This window comes from Diospyros lotus, chromosome 13, assembly GCF_014633365.1.
Source record: "Diospyros lotus cultivar Yz01 chromosome 13, ASM1463336v1, whole genome shotgun sequence".
NCBI classification, from domain to species: domain Eukaryota; kingdom Viridiplantae; phylum Streptophyta; class Magnoliopsida; order Ericales; family Ebenaceae; genus Diospyros; species Diospyros lotus.
In genome coordinates, this window is record NC_068350.1 from 1,583,050 (window position 1) to 1,604,679 (window position 21,630).

The following is a 21,630-nucleotide window of genomic DNA, read 5'->3' on the forward strand; positions in this document are numbered from 1 at the left end:
AATGAGTCTTCATTTAAAAATACTTTATTTTTTTATTTACATCTGCATAATGTATTTACGAGTCGCCTTTTACTTGTGATTCTAAAATTGTTATTTGTACGTTGAGTTTGTATTTTATTTGTACGTTCAGCTCAGTATATTGTACCTTTCCATTTTTGCATATATTCTAGGGAAATTTGCAAAAATAAGACTACCGGCGAAGAACTTTGTAAAAATAGGACTCTTAATTTTTTTTTGTAAAACTAAGATTTTTGAGAATTGAATGGACTAAAATGCCCCCGATTTAAATAAGCTTACGATTCCCTTCGTCTTCTTCCTCTCGCACGCACATCCCCAATCGCCCCGTCAATCAGAACATCTCTCTCACTCGTCCTCTGTTCTAAGCATCTAAGGTTGTTGTTTTTTCGTTGGTCTTCGCCTTCAAAGCCATTGCAAGTAATTTAAGAATATCTGATATTTGTTAAGGGGGCGTTTGTTAAAATGAGCAAGATAAGGTGGTATCAAGATAAGATTTGGATGCTTTCCAGATCAAGATATGGAATGATCAAGATAAAGCCGGGAAGCATTCCAAAATTTCTATCAAACTATTTGTTAAATTTTTTAGAATTCACTGATAATTGTATTTTTTCTTTCCATGTATTTGTTAATACATATGATAAGCATCAAGATAAGGGTTTTTTTACCAAAATATCCCTATTATCAAATTTATGATTAAAATAGTATTTTATGATTAATATGAATTGTCAAAAAAATTAAGATTAAAATTAAAAATAATATTTTATTTTTCAAATTCATGTCCAAAAATAAATTTAAAAAGAGTTGAAAAGAGTTAAATAAAATATATAGAGAGAGAGAGAAATTTAAATTTTAAAAATCAATGAAATTAATAATGTCATTTAAATTTTAAAAATTGTCAAAATATATAATAATTTAAAAATATATTAAAAAATATTAATTATAAGAGTTAAATAAATAAGGTTTTTTAATAAATTTAAATCTTTAAAATGCACTAAATGGCATTAATTATCTTACAAGGGGCAGATAAGTAATTCAGCCTTATCTTGAAAGAACAAGATAAATTTATCCAAGGGGGGAGGTCGGATAAATTTATCTTAAAAGGGGGAGATAAGAGGTCATGTGAGACCTTTTTCGGAAATGGTCAAATAAGGTTAACAAACACGTTGGAAATACCAAACATCCAGAATGCTTCTCATATCTAACATTTTCTCCCTCTTATCTTGGTTAACAAACACCCCCTAAAGATATCTGTTAAGGATATCGGTTACCGATATCTGTTAACTAATATGCGTTACCGATATCTATTAACCGATATCGATATCTATTAAGGATATCCTTAACAAATATCGGTTACTGATATCAGTATATGTTACTGATATCCTTAACAGATATCTTTAACAAATATCAGATATCCTTAACACTTATCTGTTAAAGATATCTGTCATGACCACGATAAGAAACTAAAACAGTCGCAGTGAATATATCAGTCATGACCGCAATCAACAATGCCATGGCCCTATTGCAATCGTTTTTCTCATTTTCTTGTACATGGCCACCATTTGTCTCTTTTCCTCTCCCATCAACGCAAATACACACAGTACATGTATAATATATGATACATAATGGAGAGAGAATGAAAGAGACCCACATCTCTTGAATCATAAACAATATATACACATATATTTAGGTTACAGAGAATGGTAAAAGAACAAAAAAAATGATAGATGGATATATATATATATATGTACCTTATATATATAGAGTAATAGAGAGAGAAGGAAAAAAATCTATTGAAAAAGAAGAAAACGAAGGGGATCATATGCTGATTTAAATCCAGGGCATTTTAGTTCATTCAACTCTCAAAAGTCTTAATTTTACACAAAAAAATTAAGAATCATATTTTTGCAAAGTTCTTTATCGACCGTCCTATTTTTGCAAATTTCCTATATTCTAAGTTGATTCACGAAATCTCATAAATTTAAACCCTAAAATCATTTGCTGGGGTTTTAGGTTTGGGGCATTTGATGATCGAAGGAAAGCTTCAGCATAGAGCGCAATTGGATGGATTCGTCGCTGGCATCGTCACTGAGGAAGGAGATGGGCGGTCCAGCAGAGGATGTAGTGCAGGCATTGTTGGATTATTTGCTTGATCCCGTCTTACCCTTTAAGTCCATTGCTCATGTGGTTCCTTCACTTTCTGAACAACAATTGGTCTCCAAACAGGTGAATCTTCTTTGGTTTCGATCACTTATTGAATTCCCATTCTGTAATTCATCTTACCGATTTTTGTGATATTTGTTATAATCACTACATTATCCCGTTTGGATTGTATGATTTGGAAGGAAATTAAAAGATTTGGGAGGAAATAGGTAATGGTTAGGTTGTCTGGATAATCTTTCTAGAGGGAATGCGTGACAAATGTAAGATGAATTAGGAAGCGTGAGGACAGTCATTTTAAACAATTTCTATTTTTGGGAGGAGATGGAAGTGAAGTGAACTGTTTCATGTTCTAATGTTTTTCAGACTTATGTCTTTTATTTTAATTTCAGCATCAGTTTGGATGTTCTAGTTGTTTGCTTAATCGGAAAGCGTTAATAATGGCTCATTAGCTTGGTTACTCCATTACTCATAGGCATAGGAAACCCACTCCCACTTGTATACAAGTCCGCCGCTATATGCATCAGGCTCTACTAATTGCTTCTTTTCTTGCTTTTATCCGCTTCAGGTGCTTGCTTTAGTGTTACTCTACAACTACTACCAGAGAAAACGCCATTTAGAAGTAGAGTTTTTAGGTTTTGAGTCCTTCTGCAAGTTGGCTGTAATATTGAAACCAGCTTTGATAGGATACATGAAACTCATGCACAGATCTGATTATGTGGAGTTGGATGACCTAGAAGATCATCTTTCAATGACGGAGAAAGCAGTCATGAATGCATGTGATATAGCTTTAAGTCTTGATGCCTCTAAAGATGCTCCAAGCATAGAGGGATGGCCTGCTACCAAAGCTGCAATTTTATTAACTGATTCCAGTGGAGATAATTGCTTGCTGCAATTTAGTTCCATCACCCATGGGGTTTGGTCGCTCATAGAAAAAGAGCTTGATGTCTCAAGTCAGGGAAAACACACAAACAATCGTAAAAGGAACATGAGAAAACCATTGAGAGATGAAGTCAAGACTGATAAAGGTGCTTTTGAGCAGCTTGTCCTCTCAGCAGTAAAGGAAGTGACAGGTATTGCTTCCTTTTTCATATATAGACAGGTGGTTAATAAGCTTCTGGGAGCTGGATTCTTGTGACTACTTTCTGAATTGTGTGCCCAGTTATGTGCTGTACTTACTTGCCCTGCTCTTTTATTTTCACTAAAAAAGATACTGGTATATTAAAAGATGTACTCCTGTAGTCATCTAAATTGTTTCATTGGAAAAGAAGTTTTGATTTTAACACTGTAAATTTAATGGTTGTATCAGTAGGACCCACATATTAAATTTTTATGCAAGAAAACCTGTCACAAGTTGCCATTAAGCAATGTTCAAATATGTGTTTTACTATCACACATCATATTCTTAGTGGTGGTGCCGACCATAGGTCTAAGAAAGGGATCAAAGTTGATCCACTCCATTGCTTCTACATCAAACACTCCCTGCATCAGTAAAATTCAGCAGATACATGTTCAGAACTTAAGGGAGAAGAGCAGTTGATCCTATCTCTTAATTCAACCAGTCATTCCTCTCTCTTGATCTATTAATATTGGACTTTGCAATTCTTTTCATAGGAACTCATATCCGAGGGTTCCTCATTGCCTTTCATCATTCTTGGAGTTGGAACTAGGAAGAATCCATAGGGGGGCCACCTTTTAACTTCTTACTTAAACCAGTCATGTTGTTGCCTGAGCACCATGATATTAGTATTCTTCAGCCATAAGCTATTTGGCTGCCATAGAAATGGAGAATAGTATGCATCTTGTTTTTGGTATGTTTAAGGAACTTCTGATGAACATGTTTCTTTCATGTAAAACAGGGATCAATCAAAGTGATCTTTTGATTTTGGAGAGCCATTGTGTGTACGCCTTAAACAAAGAAAAAGAAGCTGCTCACTTTTATATAATACAATGTACCAAATCATTCATTGAGGGTACTCAATTACCTGTTAAAGATGTTATTGAGAGGTTAGTTCTGTCAATCATATTCTATCACATGTTTTCTACTTTCTGGTGGTTAGTGGGTGATAGTATTCTCATCAGATATATCTTGTGTTTTGATGGTGAGGCCTACCTCATGCAACGGAGATTAGTCACATGTTTACTAAAATGTGCTTTTTGTCTTTGAAGTTTTTGCTATCCTCTTTAACTAAGTTTCTTTTTTGAGTTTCTATTAATCTTGAAACTAGGACTCTGATGAACATTTTATTTGACAATTTCAAATTAGTTTTATTTCTTTTTTCTTTTTTTGTAACTGGGGGAGTAGGGGGAGGCATGAAGGGACTAAAGTTATCATGACCTGGATTTTTTGATACTTTGAAAATTGTTGGATAGTATTTTCATTGGATAACCACCTTGTATCAAATTTATTTTAAATATCCAAGCCTTAATTCCTATTGTATTTGAGCACTTATGTTCTTTCCTTTAAAAGAATCTTTACCTACCATTTCAATTTAACCTTGTAAGAAACTGAATAAAAATAATTGCAATAATGCCGCAATGATACAGAATGTGCACGATGGTATCCTCTTATAGAGGAGTAGAGAAAGTTCATAAGGAAACCTACCTTCTACAAGAAATACAACATAAGGAAAGAACATATATTTACACTCTTAGGAAAGTTTCCTAAGTCCGATTTAGGAAACATCCTATTTAAGATTAGCAAGCTTCTAAAAAACTGCTGCATTCTTTGATCACACACGCGCACATCATCACACACATAATTCACTGTGCACCAACACTTTTTCTCAAGCTGGTGAATGAATGTCTATCATTTTTAGCTTGCCTATTAGATATTCAAACCTTTTGACAGCCAGCCCCTTAGTAAGAACACCCGCCACTTGATTTTCTAATGGCACGTAGGGAATTTGAAGTAGGTCTGAATCCAACTTTTCCTTAATGAAGTGTTGATATATTTTTATATGCTTTGTTCTGTCATGTTGAACAACATTATGAGCAATACTAATAGCTTAATGATTATCACACAATAGTTCAATAGGACCTTGCACCTTGACCTTCAATTCTTCTAAGATGATTCGTAACCATAACAACTCACACAAACCAAGGGCCATAGCCCTAAATACTGCCTCTGCACTTGATCTTGCTACAACTCCTTGCTTCTTACTGTTAGTGTTGGTGCCCTAATGCTAAATTTAGATGACATCTGGCATTTATAATTATGGGACTAATGATATAATTCTTGCAATATATATATATATGTATATATATATATATGACAAAATGTATTTTCATATTTTGAGATCATATCTTCATTCATAGCTTTCCAATCAATATGTATGAATGAGTTCTTAGATTTCCTGTTGAAGATCTTATTCTTAAGTGTTAAGAATATGTGACAATTGACCTTTGTAATAAGGATATCTTAATAATAATTCCCAGTCCTTAGACTTCTCAAATAAGGATTATGATTAGTCGAGTACGGACTGGCACATGGGATACTACATTTGATCAGTATGAGATGCTAATGATAAAGAATGGTGAGTCGTATGCCATAATCCATGAGATGAATATAATATACATGTGGGTAGGTGTTAGTGGAACACTTACTGAATTTGACGCACGTGATAGATCACATGACTGAGAAGATCTATGGTCTATCACAGGCTTTGATTGTGTTACTGGTCCTTTGACCGAAGGCAGCACAGTTGTCTCATATGTTGGTGCTAGGGATTTGTCTTTGCTAAGAACCATCCGGTTATCAGGTGAGAGATGCATTGTGTGGTCCCTGTGTAGTGACACATGGAGACATGTGATTGTTAATGGGATCCATCAATCTCCGGCGTAAGGTGAACATCCTATGCAATCAATAGTGGTCTTGATTGTAGAAACCTCTGGCTAGGATACACTTGATTGGAAAGTGTTCCAATGTCGGAAAGAGTTCCAATGTGTCATCTCAATCTCACTACACTAATTTTGGCATAATCATCGAGTTAGTGAGTTTGATCAGTCCATGACTCTCACTCGATCGGGATGATAACTGATTGAGGGATTATAGTACACGGGAATCGAAAGCCCAAATAGGTTATATTCTGAAGTAAGACTTCATTATTGGTAGAATCGCCCTAACATAATACTAGTTGTCACTCAGGGTCTTTCGGGGTACATCGAGAAGATGGAGAGATCTTCGTTGTAGATCAAAGGTGTTTGGTCGGTGTCAAAGTGGTTGACGTGTCCCGATTGCTACTTAGTAGTGAACCTAGAAAATCACACGCATATCCGGGTGTGATAGTTGACTAAGTGATTAAGGCTGAAATCGTCATTAAGAGTTAATGGCATTTACTGTTAAGAGTTAATAGGTCAGGTTTAAATGATTAGTATTTGAGGAGCAATCATCAAGAGTTGATGGGCATGTTGTTAAGAGTTAACGGGGGCCTTAGTGTCATTATGAGATAATGAAAGTACTATTAAGAGTTAATAACGGGTCTAGATGCAATAAACCAAAGTTTGGGAATAAGGGCCAAAATTGTCAATAGTTTCAAAGGAACTGTCGATAGTTTTTGTCGATCCCTCTTCTGATTTGCATGTCCGTTTGTCGTTTTGTGTAACGGAAAGTTAGGGCACGTGATAAGGGTGGACGAGGGAAGGATGGTGTGCGTCCTTGTGGTCTCCTCCTTGTTCCCCAGCTCGTCCTCCACATCTTTTGTCTGAGTTGGAGGTTTTGGGCGTCTAGGTTCAAACGAGAAGAGCTTTTTTTGCCTAGCCTTTTGTGTGAGATTTCTTTCAACCCAAGGCTCTTTTTTCTTCCCATTCCAGTGCTCACCAAAGCCCTCAATCATAGCTTCCAATCCCTGCTTCTTGTTGACTCCATTAGCTAGAGTATCTAACCGAAACATAGAGAGTCTATTTTTGGTTTTTGGAGTTTCATTCATTTCTGTTTGAACCCATTATCGTTTCAGCCCAAAATCTCCCACATTCTCTCTATCTAGCACAAAGAGAGAGTGATGGGATTCAATCATTCACAGGAGCGTGGACTTGATAGGCCCTCCATAGTTTCGGGGGACGGTTCGATCTAACCGAAAGGAGATTCGGGAGCTGTTCTTGGAGCAAGGAGTTGCTGCCACTAGTGGAGTTCAACCTCTACATCGGCTTTCAAGTGTTGAGAGGTATACCAACTAAACCCCCTATGGCATGGTTTAGTTTTCGTATAGCATATGGACATGAGAAACGGGTCTTGCAAGGTCGTTTTTGTTAATGTTTCCACTGCCTTCTTTGATGTTTTTGAAAATGGCTTAAATCCTTGCATTGGTACAGCTCATAATGGCGTTCCTCATCACTTACTTCTCCAAGACACCAAATTTCCCCCTAAGAACACACAATATCCAGTTGTGGACCTCCTGTCAATTAGAGATCCTCCATAATCTGCATCAATAAATCCTTTGATACATAGATCAGCCCCTCGTTTAAACAGAATGCCTTGGCTTGGTGTAGCCTTTAGTTAGTTCAAGATCCTCCTCACTACATGCATGTGTTCCTCGGTTGGGCTATGCATGAACTGACTAACTGACTCACTAGGCTGACAACAAAGGTTATGTCAGACCTAATGTGAGAGAGAGATATTAGCCTGCCTACTAATCGTTGGAACCTTCCCTTATCCACTACCTCTCTATTAGGATTCTCCTGGAATTTGATGTTAGGTTCCACTGGTATGCTAGCTCCTTTTCCCCCTATCATACCTGTTTCATCTAGCAAATCAAGTACATACTTCCGTTGAGATAAGAAAATTCCAGCCTTAAGAGTATACTACTTCAATTCCTAAAAAATATTTGAGAACTCCAAGGTCCTTAATTTCAAATGCATTGGCTAAATTTACCTTGAGAACCTGTTGTTCTTCTTCATCATTTCCTATAACCACAATGTCATCAACATAAATTAGTAAGGCTGTTACTTTTTCTCCCAAATGCTTGATGAAGAGGGTATGATCTCCTCTACTCTGATGATACCCTATAGACTTCATGGCCTTAGAAAACTTGCCAAACTAGGTGTGTGGGGATTGCTTGAGCCCATACAATGCCTTCTTAAGTCTGCATACTTTTCCTACTCCTTGCTGAAATCCTAGAGGTAACTCCATAAACGCCTCCTCCTCTAAATCTCCATGTAAGAAGGCGTTTTTCACATCTAGTTGCTGCAGCTTCCACCCAAAATTGGCTGCTAGAGATATTAAGACCCTTAATAGAACTCATCTTTACCATGGGGGCAAAGGTCTCAAGGTAGTCTATGCCGTAAGACTATGTATAGCCCTTGGCCACCAGATTGGCTTTATTGAAGATCCCATCAACCTTGTATTTTAAATTGAAGATCCATCTGCAACCCATTGGATTAACTCCCTTGGGTTTAGACACCAATTTTCATGTCTGACTTTTATTTAGGGCCCTCATCTCCTCCAACATAGCCTCCTTCCAGTTCTGATCTTTTAGAGCCTCCTCTACTGATTTTGGAACAACAATAGCATCCAAGGATGTTAGGAAGCTTTTATGGCTTTGGGAAAGGCGATGATAGAATAGATAATTGGCCAAGGGATGTTTGGTATAGTTTCTGACCCATTTTCTTACAAGAATGGGTAGGTCCAAATCATTTGGTTCAGGATTAGATGGGGTTGAAACTGATGGAATGGAAGCTGATTGTTGGGTGAATTCCATACCTGGGTCAAGATCTGATGCTGATGCAGGCTGAGGATCATCAATGGGCTGTCTTCTTTTGAATACATGAGGAGAGCCCTTAAACCTAACTGGAGATGGCAGCTGGTGAACTGCTTGTTCATTGCTGTTTGCATCTTGAGGAGAGGAATTAGGAGAAGAAGTATGCTGAGGGGATGAATAAGGAAAGAGATTAAGAGTTTGATCAGTACCACCAAGCTCACTGGAGCTTGGTGTTGCTGACTCTAGGTTAGGGAAGAAATTCTGATAGTCTTGATCCTCATACCCCGCAGTCTCCCCCTGAAGACTAACTTGAGGAGAGCCAAAAAATGACTAAGATTCAACAAATGTGACATCTTTGGAGACAGAATTTCCGTGAGGTAGGGTTGTAATATTTGTAACCTTTTTGGGTAAAAGAATACCCAAGGAAGACACATCTAAGAGCTCTAGGATCAAGTTTGTCCCGATTAGCTTTAGGAATGTGAACAAAACACACACAACCAAGCACTCTAAGAGGGAGAGGAGAATGCAAACTCAAATCTAGGAAAAAGGATACTAGACATTGGAAAGGACTTTGGTTGTTTAGAACCTTGGATGGAACCCTATTAATCACATAAGCTCTTGTTAGAATAGTTTCCCCAAAAAAATATTTAGGCACATGATGATGGTGGAGGAGAGTTCTAGCTACATTGAGGAGATGTCTCATATTCCGTTTAGCTACTCCTTTTTGTTGTGGAATATCTATGTAGGAAGATTCATGAATTATCCCCTCTTATTGGAAAAATTGATGTAAGTGATTGTTGAAATAATCCCTTGCATTATCAGTACGAAATTTTTGAATGAAAATGCCAAATTGAGTGGAAATCATTTTGCAAAAATAGGGCAAGACAGTCCCAATGGCAACTTTATTTTTTAACAAAAAAATCCAATACATACGAGTACAGTCATCTATAAAGGAAAACCATTTTGCCCCAGAACAATTGGGTATTTTGGATGGACCCCACACATCAGAATGGATTAAAGAAAATGGTTTAGATGACAGTTTATTGTTGATTGGATAGGATACTCGATGGTGTTTAGCAATTACACACACATCACATTGAAAACTACTAGAACCTAGAGTCTTAAACAAGGTGGGAAACATGCCTTTTAACAGAACAAAAGAGGGATGACCTAGTCTAAAATGATAGAGCCAAATGTTGGAAAGATCTGAAGTTGATTGGGATGAACAAGCAATCCTTAGCTGTCTCCTTTCAGGACAATCACTCTCCCCTTGTAAGACATATAGTTCATTGTGTTCCTCAGCCACACCAATTATTTTTCCCGTGTCCATGGCTTAAATTTACACATATAAGGAGAGAAGATAGCATGGCAATATAGCTCTTTAGTTAGCTGATGAATGGAAATAAGGCTGGTAGCCAAATTAGATACATGAAGTACTTGGTTGATAGATAAACTAGGGCTAAGATTGACCTTGCCCCATCCTGTAATGGGAACTGAGGTTCCATTGGCAATAGTTATTTGTTTGGTGGTTTCAAGAGGCTCATATGTCTCAAAAACATGAGGGTTAGGGGTTATGTGATAAGTGGCTCCTGAATCAAGAATCCACGTGTTATTCCAATAAGTTTTAGAGGCTGAAAAAGAACTAGAGTTTAGGTGGTTACCTTGTTGTGCAAGAGAACAGGATGCTCCATCCTAGATTGTCCTTAAAAAGAATTTCAGCTTGTTAATCTCCTCTGCATTCAACTGATTAAGATTAGATCTAGAGGATTCTGCCTTATCAGTTGATCCTACACTTCCTCTTGCTCCTTGCTTGAGAAATAGGCCTGGTGCTTTAGATTTTTGAATCCTCCTATCTTGCTCAAAACAGCCTCCTTCCCATGAAGCTTGAAGCATCTATCCCTAGTGTGCCTAGGTTTCTTGCAGTAGGTACATCACTGCCCTTCATGGCTTGAGTTCTTAGTTTGAGCCTTTGACTTCCCCACTTTAAACCTTGCACCTTCTTTGTTGCTCCTTCTTTGTTGCTAGTCATTAAGGCAGAGCTTTCAGACCTATGCTCATTAAGCATGGCACCCCTCCGGTTTTCTTCACTTCTAATAATGGCAAACAGTTCATTAAGAGAAGGGAGTTAATCTCTACCAAGTACTTGAATTTTTACTTGATCAAACTCGGGATTTAGGATTACTAGAAATTCAACAATTCTATCTCTTTCAAGAATCCGATTGAGGGTGCCAGCATCCTCACTACACACCATTTTTATGTCTTGATAACGATGAAGTTCCAGCCACAAGCCCTTCATCCTATTATAGTATTCTGTAACAATTAATTGACCTTGCCTCGATCCACCAATCTTGGTCTTAATCCTGAATATTACTGAGGCATCATGGACCTTTGAGTAGGTTTGTCTCACTGTTTCCTATATCTCTTTTGTTGAATTTAAGAACATGAAGTTCTTACTAACCTCAAGCTGCATTACACTCCATAACCACGACATAATGAGGGAGTACTCAACATCCCATACTGTGAAAGTGGGATTTGAGTCTTTGGGAGGAGGTGCAGTCAAGTGGCCGATCTTCTCCCGGTCTTTAAGAAAGGTCCTAACGAGTTGAGTCCATTGCAAGTAGTTCCTACCGTCTAGAATGGTGCATACCAAGCAAATATCTAGCTCTGGTTGGCTGCTCAACCGAAGTTGATTCCCCAGTTGTCAAGGTGGGAGCGGCTTCAGAGAGTTTTGACATGTTCACCAGATTGATCAGTTGAACAAAGAAGAAGCAATGAAGGCTTAGAAGAAACGGAGGAGAAAAACTGTGCAATGAAGGCACACTAGGGTTCTAGGTGGATCAGGTCGGTATCTTTGGCTCTGATACCATGTAAGAAATTGAATGAAAATTGGTATCCTCTTATAGAGGAGTAGAGAAAGCTCATAAGGAAACCTATCTTCTGCAAGAAATACAACATATGGAAAGAACATATATTTACACTCTTAGGAAAGTTTCCTAAGTCTGATTTGGGAAACATCCTATTTTAGATTAGGAAGCTTCTAAAAAACTGCTGCATTCTTTGATCACACATGCGCACATCACCACATACATAATTCACCGTGCACCAACAAACCTATTAATAAATTCCTTAATTCATATAATTCAACAGAAGGAAAATTAAACATCTATAATACTTTTAAAATTTCCAGATAATAACTCTTCACAGAACTGACTAAAATACCCTCTTTAAGGAAAATACTCAATGCTGCCAATTCTTATACTCCTCAAAACGTCAAGCTTTTTGAGGATCAAATGATTTTATTTTTGCATGAAATTTACTGGCACACTCTTGAGACTCTTATCATCTTTAATTTTTGGGGAATTTTATAATCACATTAGATGCCAAGAAATTTATGTTTAGTCTCTGGACTTTTGATGTTTACAGGATGCCCTTTCGGTTTAGACCTCTTATTGTCATTTAAATGATTTTGTTGACCTCAAATTTCTCAATTAATCAAGCTATAGACAATTTAGGAGACCCTATATATTCTGTTGTTGTTCTTCTTCTTCTTCTTCTTCCCTAATTTCCTATTTTTGTTTATCTTTCACAACATTTTGGCTGTTCCACATCACATATCCAAGAAAAAGGTTTAAAATAAACTAGAACACTTCAAAATGATAGTTCACTACAACTTTGAATTAGAGTTCAGGAGAGAAGTAAGAGAGGCCATCAAAAGCAAGGGAGAGAGTGCTAAAATCTATCTCCGCCTTACCATTTAGGGTGAATGCATCTTCAAATCGAAAACATGGAAATCAACTCATGTTCTCATCTTTGGCCAAGTGTTAACCTGAAAATAGTTAGGGAATGAGCTCCACAGAATCAATAAATCCTCTAGGAATCAACACAAGCATCAAATCCAAACATTATATAACATGCTCTTGCCTTATGAAAAAATCCATGCATTTCAGAACTATTTAGCAAATCATCAATTAAACATCTCCCCTAGGACATCTAGATCTAACTCAACTAGGCTTGGAACCACCTCTTTTGGCCCCATTCTCTACATTTCATAGCCAATATCAACCATACATAGCTAGATCAAAATGCCCCAGAACAAACGTGACATGATTTCCAACAAAATGCATTTAAACAACTCATTATGCATGGTACATGAAAGGAGAGAATTACCTCCCAAGATAATTTGGCTGAAAAATAATTTGGGAACTGGCTTGTCAAAAATCATGTTTTTCCAGTCAAAAAATTGAGGCAAACATTGTCAATTGTTTTCTCTGGCTGTGGTGGCTCTTAGGCTCACCACTTCAGAAAGATTCTATGTAACCTCTTTAAAATGCACCTGGTCTCACCCTCAATGGAGCTCTAATTTGGCTGCAGCAAGCTTTGGGAGTCCTCCAGTCAACTTCCTGTCAATGATGTTGACCCAACTTTGAGCTTGCTTTTCACCTCTTTTTGGTTGCTTTCCTGCCATGACTTCAACAGCAAAGTTGCAGACCTAGATGTCCAATAACACTTCCAACTTGTGGCTCACTCAAAGACCCCCTCTAGAGGTCAAAATCTGCTCTCAAAGAAGGTTACCTAAAATGAGAGATTTTGTAAACCTTCCCCCCAAGCTCCCCCCCCCCCCCCCCCCCCAACAAACAAAAAAAAAAAAAACCCACCGATTTTACATAAATTGGTTATAAAATTTTTTATCTGCACTAGAGGATATGCCACTCAGTAATATGGAATCCAAGGATATGTGCTTAATTATCCATATTTTTGAAAGAAAAGGAAACTCACTTATTGTTGATATAATTTTGGTATATATCAGATCTAAAATGTCCTTTAGGTATTGTCTCTTCATGCAGTATCATTCTTGATTTATATTTTTGGGGAATACTCATTGTTTCAGAATATCTCGTGCTTGAAAGGAAATGTGATCTAGGTAGGCTCTATTTAAAATAGGTTCTGCTTTATTTCTAAGAGAGCCTTTTTTTGAACTGTGGTATTTTTGTGCCAGTAGAACTAATTTTTCCTTTCTCTATTGATAATTTCAGGGTCATATTACTGTAGTGGTGATTCCTTTCTGTTTATTTTTTTAAATTTGAAGCCATCTGTTTTTTTTTTTTTTTTTTTTTTGGAGGGGGGGGGGGGGGTGTGGGGGGTGTGTGTTTGCTTGAATGAAGCAATCTGTTGAATGTGATTGATTTGATGAACAAGTGAGCCATATCAAGTTAACCAAGGCAGATCTCTGATCAAATTAGGGTCATTTGTTTGCATGTTTCGACAGTGGTCTGTGCTCATAGGGAAAGAGATTACAAGTGCTAATTACGTTGTTCAAGAAAATGTTGCATAATCAAAACACGTATTTGTCATTTTTCTTTTTCTTTTACTTTTTTTCCCTGGTTAAGATTCAGATTATGCTTTTTTTTGTAGTTTGCAAGGCCCTTTGGTTAGACGGAGTTCCCGCTGTTGGACAGTAACCCCAGTTGTTCAGTATTTTCACATGCTTCCTTATGCTGGTGTCTTGACAGAGTGGTATTCTAGGTAAAAACTGGTTCTCCTATATATTCTTTTTCTTTTTTGTTTCTTTTGGTTGTTATCTTTGTGCTTTCTACTAAGGAAATCATACGATTCCTTGCTTTTTGTGGGTTACTTCAATCCTTTTCCAACTCGGCATGTCTGCTGTGTTTCCAGCCTTCATGTTATAGTATGCTATGTGAAACTGTTTCCATATCCAGTGATTGACATTGAGAACGGAAATCCTACAAGTAACCATAGGAGTAGAAGGAAGAGAAGATTCCCTAGAATTTAGGGCTCCAAATTTATTTGGTATTTTCATATTTTAGTATTTTGGTTGTCTTAAATTCTGCATTTTATAAATTTTCCCTTTGTTTTGTTTTTCTTGTTGGATTATGCCATCCTTTATATTTGTGAGTGTGCTATAAAGATAAACTTGCATTAATTGATGTACAGAAATATTGGTTGCTATTGGCCTTTCCCCTCTCTGCCTACTTCCACCCCCCACCCCCCCCCCCCAAAAAAAAAACCCTCCATCCCCCATCAATTTTGGTATTAGATTAGGGCATTATTTTCATCCGTCAGCGATTCACTGATCTTTTATAGCATCTGTGCATATAGCCAAAAACATCAACCACCAAAGATCACCCTCTGCTCCAACACCCACTTCACACCCCCTCTATGGGGGTGGTGTGACCAACCATAAATCCTAATCTAAGACTTAAAGTTCACGAAGCCTAAACATTCATCCATATTATAACCAAAAATAACTGAAAATTAACCTATCCCAAACTAAGTGTACTAGTAATCTCCCAATCTAGGTCTACATCTAGCCCTGCTAATCCTACTCACTTGAAAAATATGTTAGGAGACTAGTGAGCTTACAACTCAGTTGAGGTTACCTTGCATAATAAATCAATAATCAAAACAGAGATTTCATACCTATACAATAAAAATAAATTTCTGTTTCAACTATTCACCACTATTCCCCATGCAATGTATCACATGGTGTAGCTAACAATTTTCCGCAATGTATAAAACATCAATTACTAAGGGAACCGCAATAATATTCAATAATCAATTCAAACCCCAATAAATATCTCATTTGGCAGCATAGCCTTGGATCCAACAATGTACAAATCTACCTCCAAGTACCTGTGGAGCATGACCAGAATATATCGTACCATCTCTTCGTATTGAGAAACTAAAATTCCCATGGCATCGTATAGATAACTGAATTTCAGTTGCCAGAGTAATCCCTGGACTTGCCAATGGTTCCGAAACAATTTATAACAATATGCTAACACCATTAATAATCTTTTCCAATTTTATTCATTATCTGTTCTCTTGAAAATGAAAATGTTTATTTGATGTAGAATGAATTTTTTAAAAAAGACTTATAGTAACTGGCCCTCTGTGTGATGGCTGCATGAGGATCTGGAAAGTTTATCTTCCAATTAGCAATTGTGATGCTGGACTATGTGTAGCCATAGACTTCCATGCTTAATTATACAACCAAAATTTGCCCCTTTTTTCTGGTTATTCCTCCTGAATCTCCATATTATTGTAGAATTTCTATTCCCATCTTATTATGAATTCATAGTTCAGGGAGTATGCAGGATCTGGCACTTCAGTTAGTCTTATTTGGTATTTGCAAGAAAATGTTGCAGGAAAGTGTTCTCAAATAGTTTGGGAGATTTGAGGGTGAAGTTACAAGATGCAGATGCCAAACACTCTCAGACTATTGCCAACCTTTGTGACAAAGTTGCTACTGAAGGCACAGATGATTTTGAAAAAAATATTAATGGGCCAAATTCTGTAAACAAAAAAGGTAGCAAAATTATTACTGAATCTTTGAGAAAGGGGGATTGTGACACAAGTGCGATGGATGTTGATGATTCTGCTACAGTCAACCACCAGAATGAGAACAGAAGCAAGAGTAAATGTAACCTCACAAAATTTTACCATTATCAACGAAGGATGAGTACATCTGCTGATAGTACTATACTTGCCAAGGGAAGTTGTTTCAAGGTTAGGATGTTTGAATCTTTGTTTGTTAACTCCATTTAGTATTTCTTCCAGTTTATTTATTTGTATGAGAACAGTCTTTTGGGGATTTTTGTTTTTTGTTTTTGAAACTTGGGGTTTTTTATTGCTTGAGCTATCAGCTGACAAAGAATCTGTGAGTCATGTCGCTGGAGTTGAGGTAGGTTTCCTTTCTAGTATTTTTTTTTAATTACTGCACAAGGTAGTGTTCCTTTCACCCATTCTTTTTTTCTTGAATCACCGAACAACCTCCTCTCTCTCTCTCTCTCTCTCTCTCATGTTCATGCTCACACACTATGACTATGAGGGGTCTCTTTAGATTTCTCTAGATCTCTTGATTTTCTTTTTCTAATGTTTCAGAACCTCATCCCAACGGGTATTTATAGGTACTATAGAACCCTATTCCTTGAATTTTGAGGCCTATTATTTCCAAAATTTTCGGATTCCTCCATTGTCTCTATTTGATAGTTGCTTAAACCAAATCCTACTTTAATTTGGATTGAGGAAAATTACTCATCCAATCTCTCATCTATTTTGTATTTCTTTAATATTTTTTACATTGGGATTTTTGGGTGTTACATTGATGAATATGAATGACACTGATGTATTTAGCACAGTATTAGTCGAATATCGTAAGTGATCATTATAAATTCCTTTGGCATTTCTAGATCATGAGATTTTTTCCACATGGTTGGCAGGTGGAGATGGGTGACTCTGTGAAAACTTCTTGTGTTTCTAAGTTCAGAGATGAAAAGGCAGATGCTGTAAACAAGAGCATGACATTGTCCAGTCAAGATGAACTGCCAATAAGAGATCGTGCACTGATTCCTTTCAAACTGAGCTCTAAACATTTAGAGAAGTTAGAAGTTACTCTGACTTCAAAGGAAAATGCATTGCAACAGGCTGCCTTGAGATTTCTTCTCAATAAGCGAACCAAATTGGTATTACCTCTTTAGTACTTAAGCACAACTTAAACTATATTTGTTTGGAACTCCCAAGGCTTTACTCAGTTTGCAATAAGCAAGATAAGAGATTTGGTTAAGTGTTGGCTCTATTTGCTCTCTCTCTCTCTCTCTTTCTTGGTTGGCACCTTGTCCTGCCTAGGAGTGGGGGAGGGTCTTCTGAAGTGGGGCTATGCAGTGATAGCCAACTTGCACAAGAACCCTTCAATCTGGATGAAAATGGGTGCAAAGTGAAGAATATGTTGCAATATGTTTCCAAAAGAAACAACCTTTAGTCCAAGTGATACAGGATTCTTTCCTGTCTTCATATCTTCTCATTTGCATCATTGTGTATGCTACTCTATCTATTCACAGTTATATCTAAAATATTATACTTAAATGTCAAATAGCATAAACTCCCTCTATTCACAGTGGCCTACAGGCTATTTCCCAATTAAAGATGACCTGAGTTCAAATCCCTGTTGCAATTGTGTCATGCCATCATATATTACATGTACATACACAGGTCAAGTAATTTAAGGAATACTTCGGAGATGAGCTCAAGTATTTATATTTGGTGTAAATTTATTTATCTGTTGAGATTCAATTGTACTGTATTTTGCATTGAAGAGATTGAGCTGCGTGTTGTTTAGTAATTCAGTTATCCAATTCTTGACCTCCTGCATATTTTAAATCAAATATGGCAATCATTTGCTTGGTCTAGTTTTTGACATAGGATTTTTCCTAGTAGACCTCAGATAATTTCTTTTCCTTCTGGCAGCTGCTCGATATAACTTTTCCTTCTAATATAAGTTACTACGTTTAATTTTATTCGCACTTTGTTTCTTGCTTTAGATTTCTAGAAATATACATTTATGTTCTGTGGTTATCTTTGTAGTCTTGCCAACTACGAGATCTAGAAGCTGACATTGTTGCATGTGACAGAAGTATCCAGACAATTTCAGATGGTGTGAGATCTTTTCAGCCTTATTTATGTATTAGTGTATTGTGTAATCTGTTTTGAGTTGATATGTATTGATATTAGGATAAAAAAAGTGAAACCATTCTGTTTGTTAAGAATTAGTTGGGTTAAGCTTGTGAACAGTATCCAGCTTTTTGTGCCAAAACTTGCCGTTTAGCATTTGGTGATGTATAGCTTTGACCTTCTTCTTGCAATGCTTGGGGTTTATGTTATTTATTGAATTACTGTTCCGTCAGACCTATAACTCTTTACAAAGGGATTAATTAATGTGGGAAATGTCAAGAGTTAAATGGAAAAGAGGGCAGACTCTGGGTGGGAGGAGTCATTTTTAGTTTGAATTCTTTTTTTTGGCTGACAAGAAAGGAAATTTTGATATTAGTTAAATAGAAATATCCAGAAAATATTGTATACTTGCATATATGTAGCAGTCTAATGGTAGATGAATTACACATATGTAGACATACAGGAATGAAGGATTGACAGTGAGAGTTCTCAGTGTACCTTGAAATGAACTGGGATGGACAAGAAAAAAGGTAGGGTTTCGATTATTGATGGTTGGCAGCCTTGAGCGCTTGCACCGGGGAGAGAGAGAGACTAACACCACAGTGAAGGGAGGGGGGAATCATTTTACCTGGTTTAGGCCTATGGAGATTTCCTTTGTGTCTTGAAAGGATATGTTTTTGGTTTTTGCTATTTTGGAGGAGCATGTGCTAGTTGTTTTTCAACTAATCACCCTGGAGCCCTCTCTTATCAGTCCTTCTGTCATGCTTGACACTGGTCTGGAGCTATTGTCCTTCAGGTCAGAACATAAGGCTTTGAGAGCAAGGTTCTGGGGATATTTTTGAAGTTCTAAAAAATATTGTGAATGACAAACTAGGAATTTATCTGCCTGCTAAGATACTTCATTGGGTTGTAGGGAATTATTTTTGTTGTTAGTGGCTCGCTTGGTTCCTGTTTTGCTTGGAATTGCAGTCTCCAAAGGAGAATCTAACTTGTGAACTTCTCTTTCTACTTTTGATAGGAGTTGCAGATGACTTGGCTCTAAAGATAGAGGCAATTATAGATGAATATAGTGATGTATTCCTGAAAGTTGAAACTGAGACGCAAGAAAAGACTTGTCAATATATTGAAAGCCAAGGTTCATCCCAGCGTAGGGGTAAGAGATTGTCTGAAGCTGTTCTCACTTTACCAAATTCTTCTCAGGCAAGTTTTTGCATTATGTCATTTGACATTTTGTAAATGTTCTGACATGATTGTATCTGTTTTTACATTCTTGATAAAGTTGTCTAAAGTCCTTATTAGATCAATAAATGATGCTACGCACTTTTGACGGGTTATTTCAGAAATTAGAGGTTGGTGATTTTCAGTTGAAAATTAGTTGTAAACAAATATATGGTCTTCTGGAGTTCGCATGCTCCATCCCTTTACTCTGCCACTAGATACTGCAAATGAAATAATATATTATTTTACTTTTGCTGCTCAAACCAGTCCAACTTAAAAGTAACTCATATGTTTGAGCAGTTTGATTAATGGGGAATATGGTTAAACAATAATCTGATCCTTTTCTTTTGCACAAAAGAGATGGACATTCATGATGTGTATGGTGTGATCCCAAGTTTATTGGAAGTTTGTTCCAGTATCATTTGTGATGAAAGGGTACAAGTGTTCTAGTGTCAAAAAAACGCATTATAGGATCTCCTATTTGCACTTGAATGTTGTGATCTTAGCATTGTTTTCTTTTTGCAGATTCATGTCTAGCCATTAGATCTGCCGTGATAGCATTTTGTTGATTGCTCATAATCAAATTTAGATTCTTCCTGTTTCTGTTCGTTTAAACATACTTACATGATACATTTTTGTTTTCTTCAGTGGGAATTGGATAATATATGCTACGAGAACAATTGGACATTACCAACATATCATGTATCCCCTGCAGATGGTAAGATGTCTATGTTTGGATGTGAGTATATGACATAGGCATATTGAATGTTACGTTGGAGATGGTACTGTGTTTTGTTATTAATCTTAGCGCTATATGTCATTGATTGCTGCAATGGCTCATATGGCATGTATGGTGGGCAAATTACAAGAACTAATTATCTTAAGGTCAAGCTTGTCTAGTGAGCCTAAGTATCAGTTGTACGAGTTATTATGTGTGTTCCAGAAGAAGAAAAATATAAAGCATAAAACCAAAAGGCCAAAAACAATTTTTTTTTTTTTTTTTTTTTTTGGGGGGGGGGGGGACTAAATAAAGATCTCATGAACTTAACTAGCTGATAATTGTAAACCAAATCAGTATGACAGAAGAACCTTTGTTCTGCTGCTTTGCATCTCTCGATCAATATTTGGATTCTTTTAAGATCCAAATCTACATATAATCAATTTTTGGTGAAAACCGGATGATGATTTCTCGGAAGCAAAGATTAACCTTAGCAGTAGTGCAGAATTAAATGGGCATTTATCCACTGGTAAAAGCTTTTGGTTTTCCATCTTTGTTCTCTCCTTCATTTTCCTTTTTCAATTAGTAAACTGGAGGGTGGACATTGAGTACTTTTCTTTTGGAATGATCCAAGTACTATTTTAGTGGACATTTTTTGGTTTCTACTTTTGCATATTAAAGGTGGTCAGTAGATATCCTGTTTTATCTGATTTTTAGGTCATATTATTGCAGAATGGAATTAATTTATGTAGTTTCCCTTGTTTTAGGTGGTTTCCAAGCCAGTGTAAGTGTGGCAGGAGAGAAATTTCAGCTTTCAGCAGGAAGCCACATGAAAACTAGTCCTCGTTTAGCAAGAGAATCAGCTGCTGCTGAATTGATTGCCAAACTACAAAGCCAGGCCCAGGGTGGGGGTGGGGCCTGTAGTTCCTGATCACTGATCATTCTTCAAACAAAATAATGCTTCTGCAGTTGTGCATATTTAGCTATTAGAATGTCATCCTAAGACTTAAGACTAAGACCCCATCACCATCATGGTGGTGCCTTTCGTGTTAAAATATTTGCAATGTTATGTTTGGAACTTCAAGTGATCCTTTGTTGTTTTAGTTTCTTTACTTTTTATTTATTTATTTTTAACACTTAATTTTTTTATTATTTTAATTATATTATTAAATTATATAATTTTTAATCAATTACAACAAATTTGTCGAGGATAATGAATTGAAGATCAAGTGTGTAATTGATTCGAAATTATATAATTTATTAATGTAATTAAAATAATAAAAAATTAAATATTTAAATAAAAAATAGTTAAATATAGAGATTAAAATATCTATTAACGGAATTATATATAATAAT

The 21,630-nt window shown here is 36.5% G+C and overlaps 1 protein-coding gene across 3 annotated transcripts; it reads left to right on the top strand.

Annotated features, from left to right (window-relative positions):
• The first annotated feature begins 1,830 nt into the window (after positions 1-1,830).
• On the top strand, positions 1,831-21,358 carry LOC127788310 (uncharacterized). 3 transcript variants are annotated; one of them, XM_052316447.1, is made up of 10 exons: positions 1,831-2,241; positions 2,884-3,248; positions 4,035-4,182; positions 14,283-14,393; positions 16,025-16,397; positions 17,111-17,353; positions 18,252-18,321; positions 19,357-19,538; positions 20,205-20,274; positions 21,042-21,358. In XM_052316447.1, exons 1-10 carry the CDS (start codon positions 2,198-2,200, stop codon positions 21,203-21,205), a joined length of 1,770 nt encoding a protein of 589 aa, XP_052172407.1. In that variant the 5' UTR covers positions 1,831-2,197; the 3' UTR covers positions 21,206-21,358. The 3 variants fall into 3 exon arrangements, with proteins under 3 accessions (XP_052172407.1, XP_052172405.1, XP_052172406.1); XM_052316445.1 differs by having other exon boundaries at positions 1,833-2,241; positions 2,744-3,248; XM_052316446.1 differs by having other exon boundaries at positions 1,835-2,241; positions 2,744-3,248; positions 16,037-16,397.
• The last annotated feature ends 272 nt before the right edge of the window (positions 21,359-21,630 follow it).

What these genes read in the sequence shown, in the direction of transcription:
- LOC127788310 (XM_052316445.1), top strand. Translation starts at nt 2,080, where the DNA reads ATGGATTCGTCGCTGGCATCGTCACTGAGGAAGGAGATGGGCGGTCCA. An exon ending in AACAATTGGTCTCCAAACAG is followed by an intron (nt 2,242 to 2,743) that starts GTGAATCTTCTT and finishes TATCCGCTTCAG; the next exon opens with GTGCTTGCTTTAGTGTTACT. An exon ending in TTGACAGAGTGGTATTCTAG is followed by an intron (nt 14,394 to 16,024) that starts GTAAAAACTGGT and finishes GGTATTTGCAAG; the next exon opens with AAAATGTTGCAGGAAAGTGT.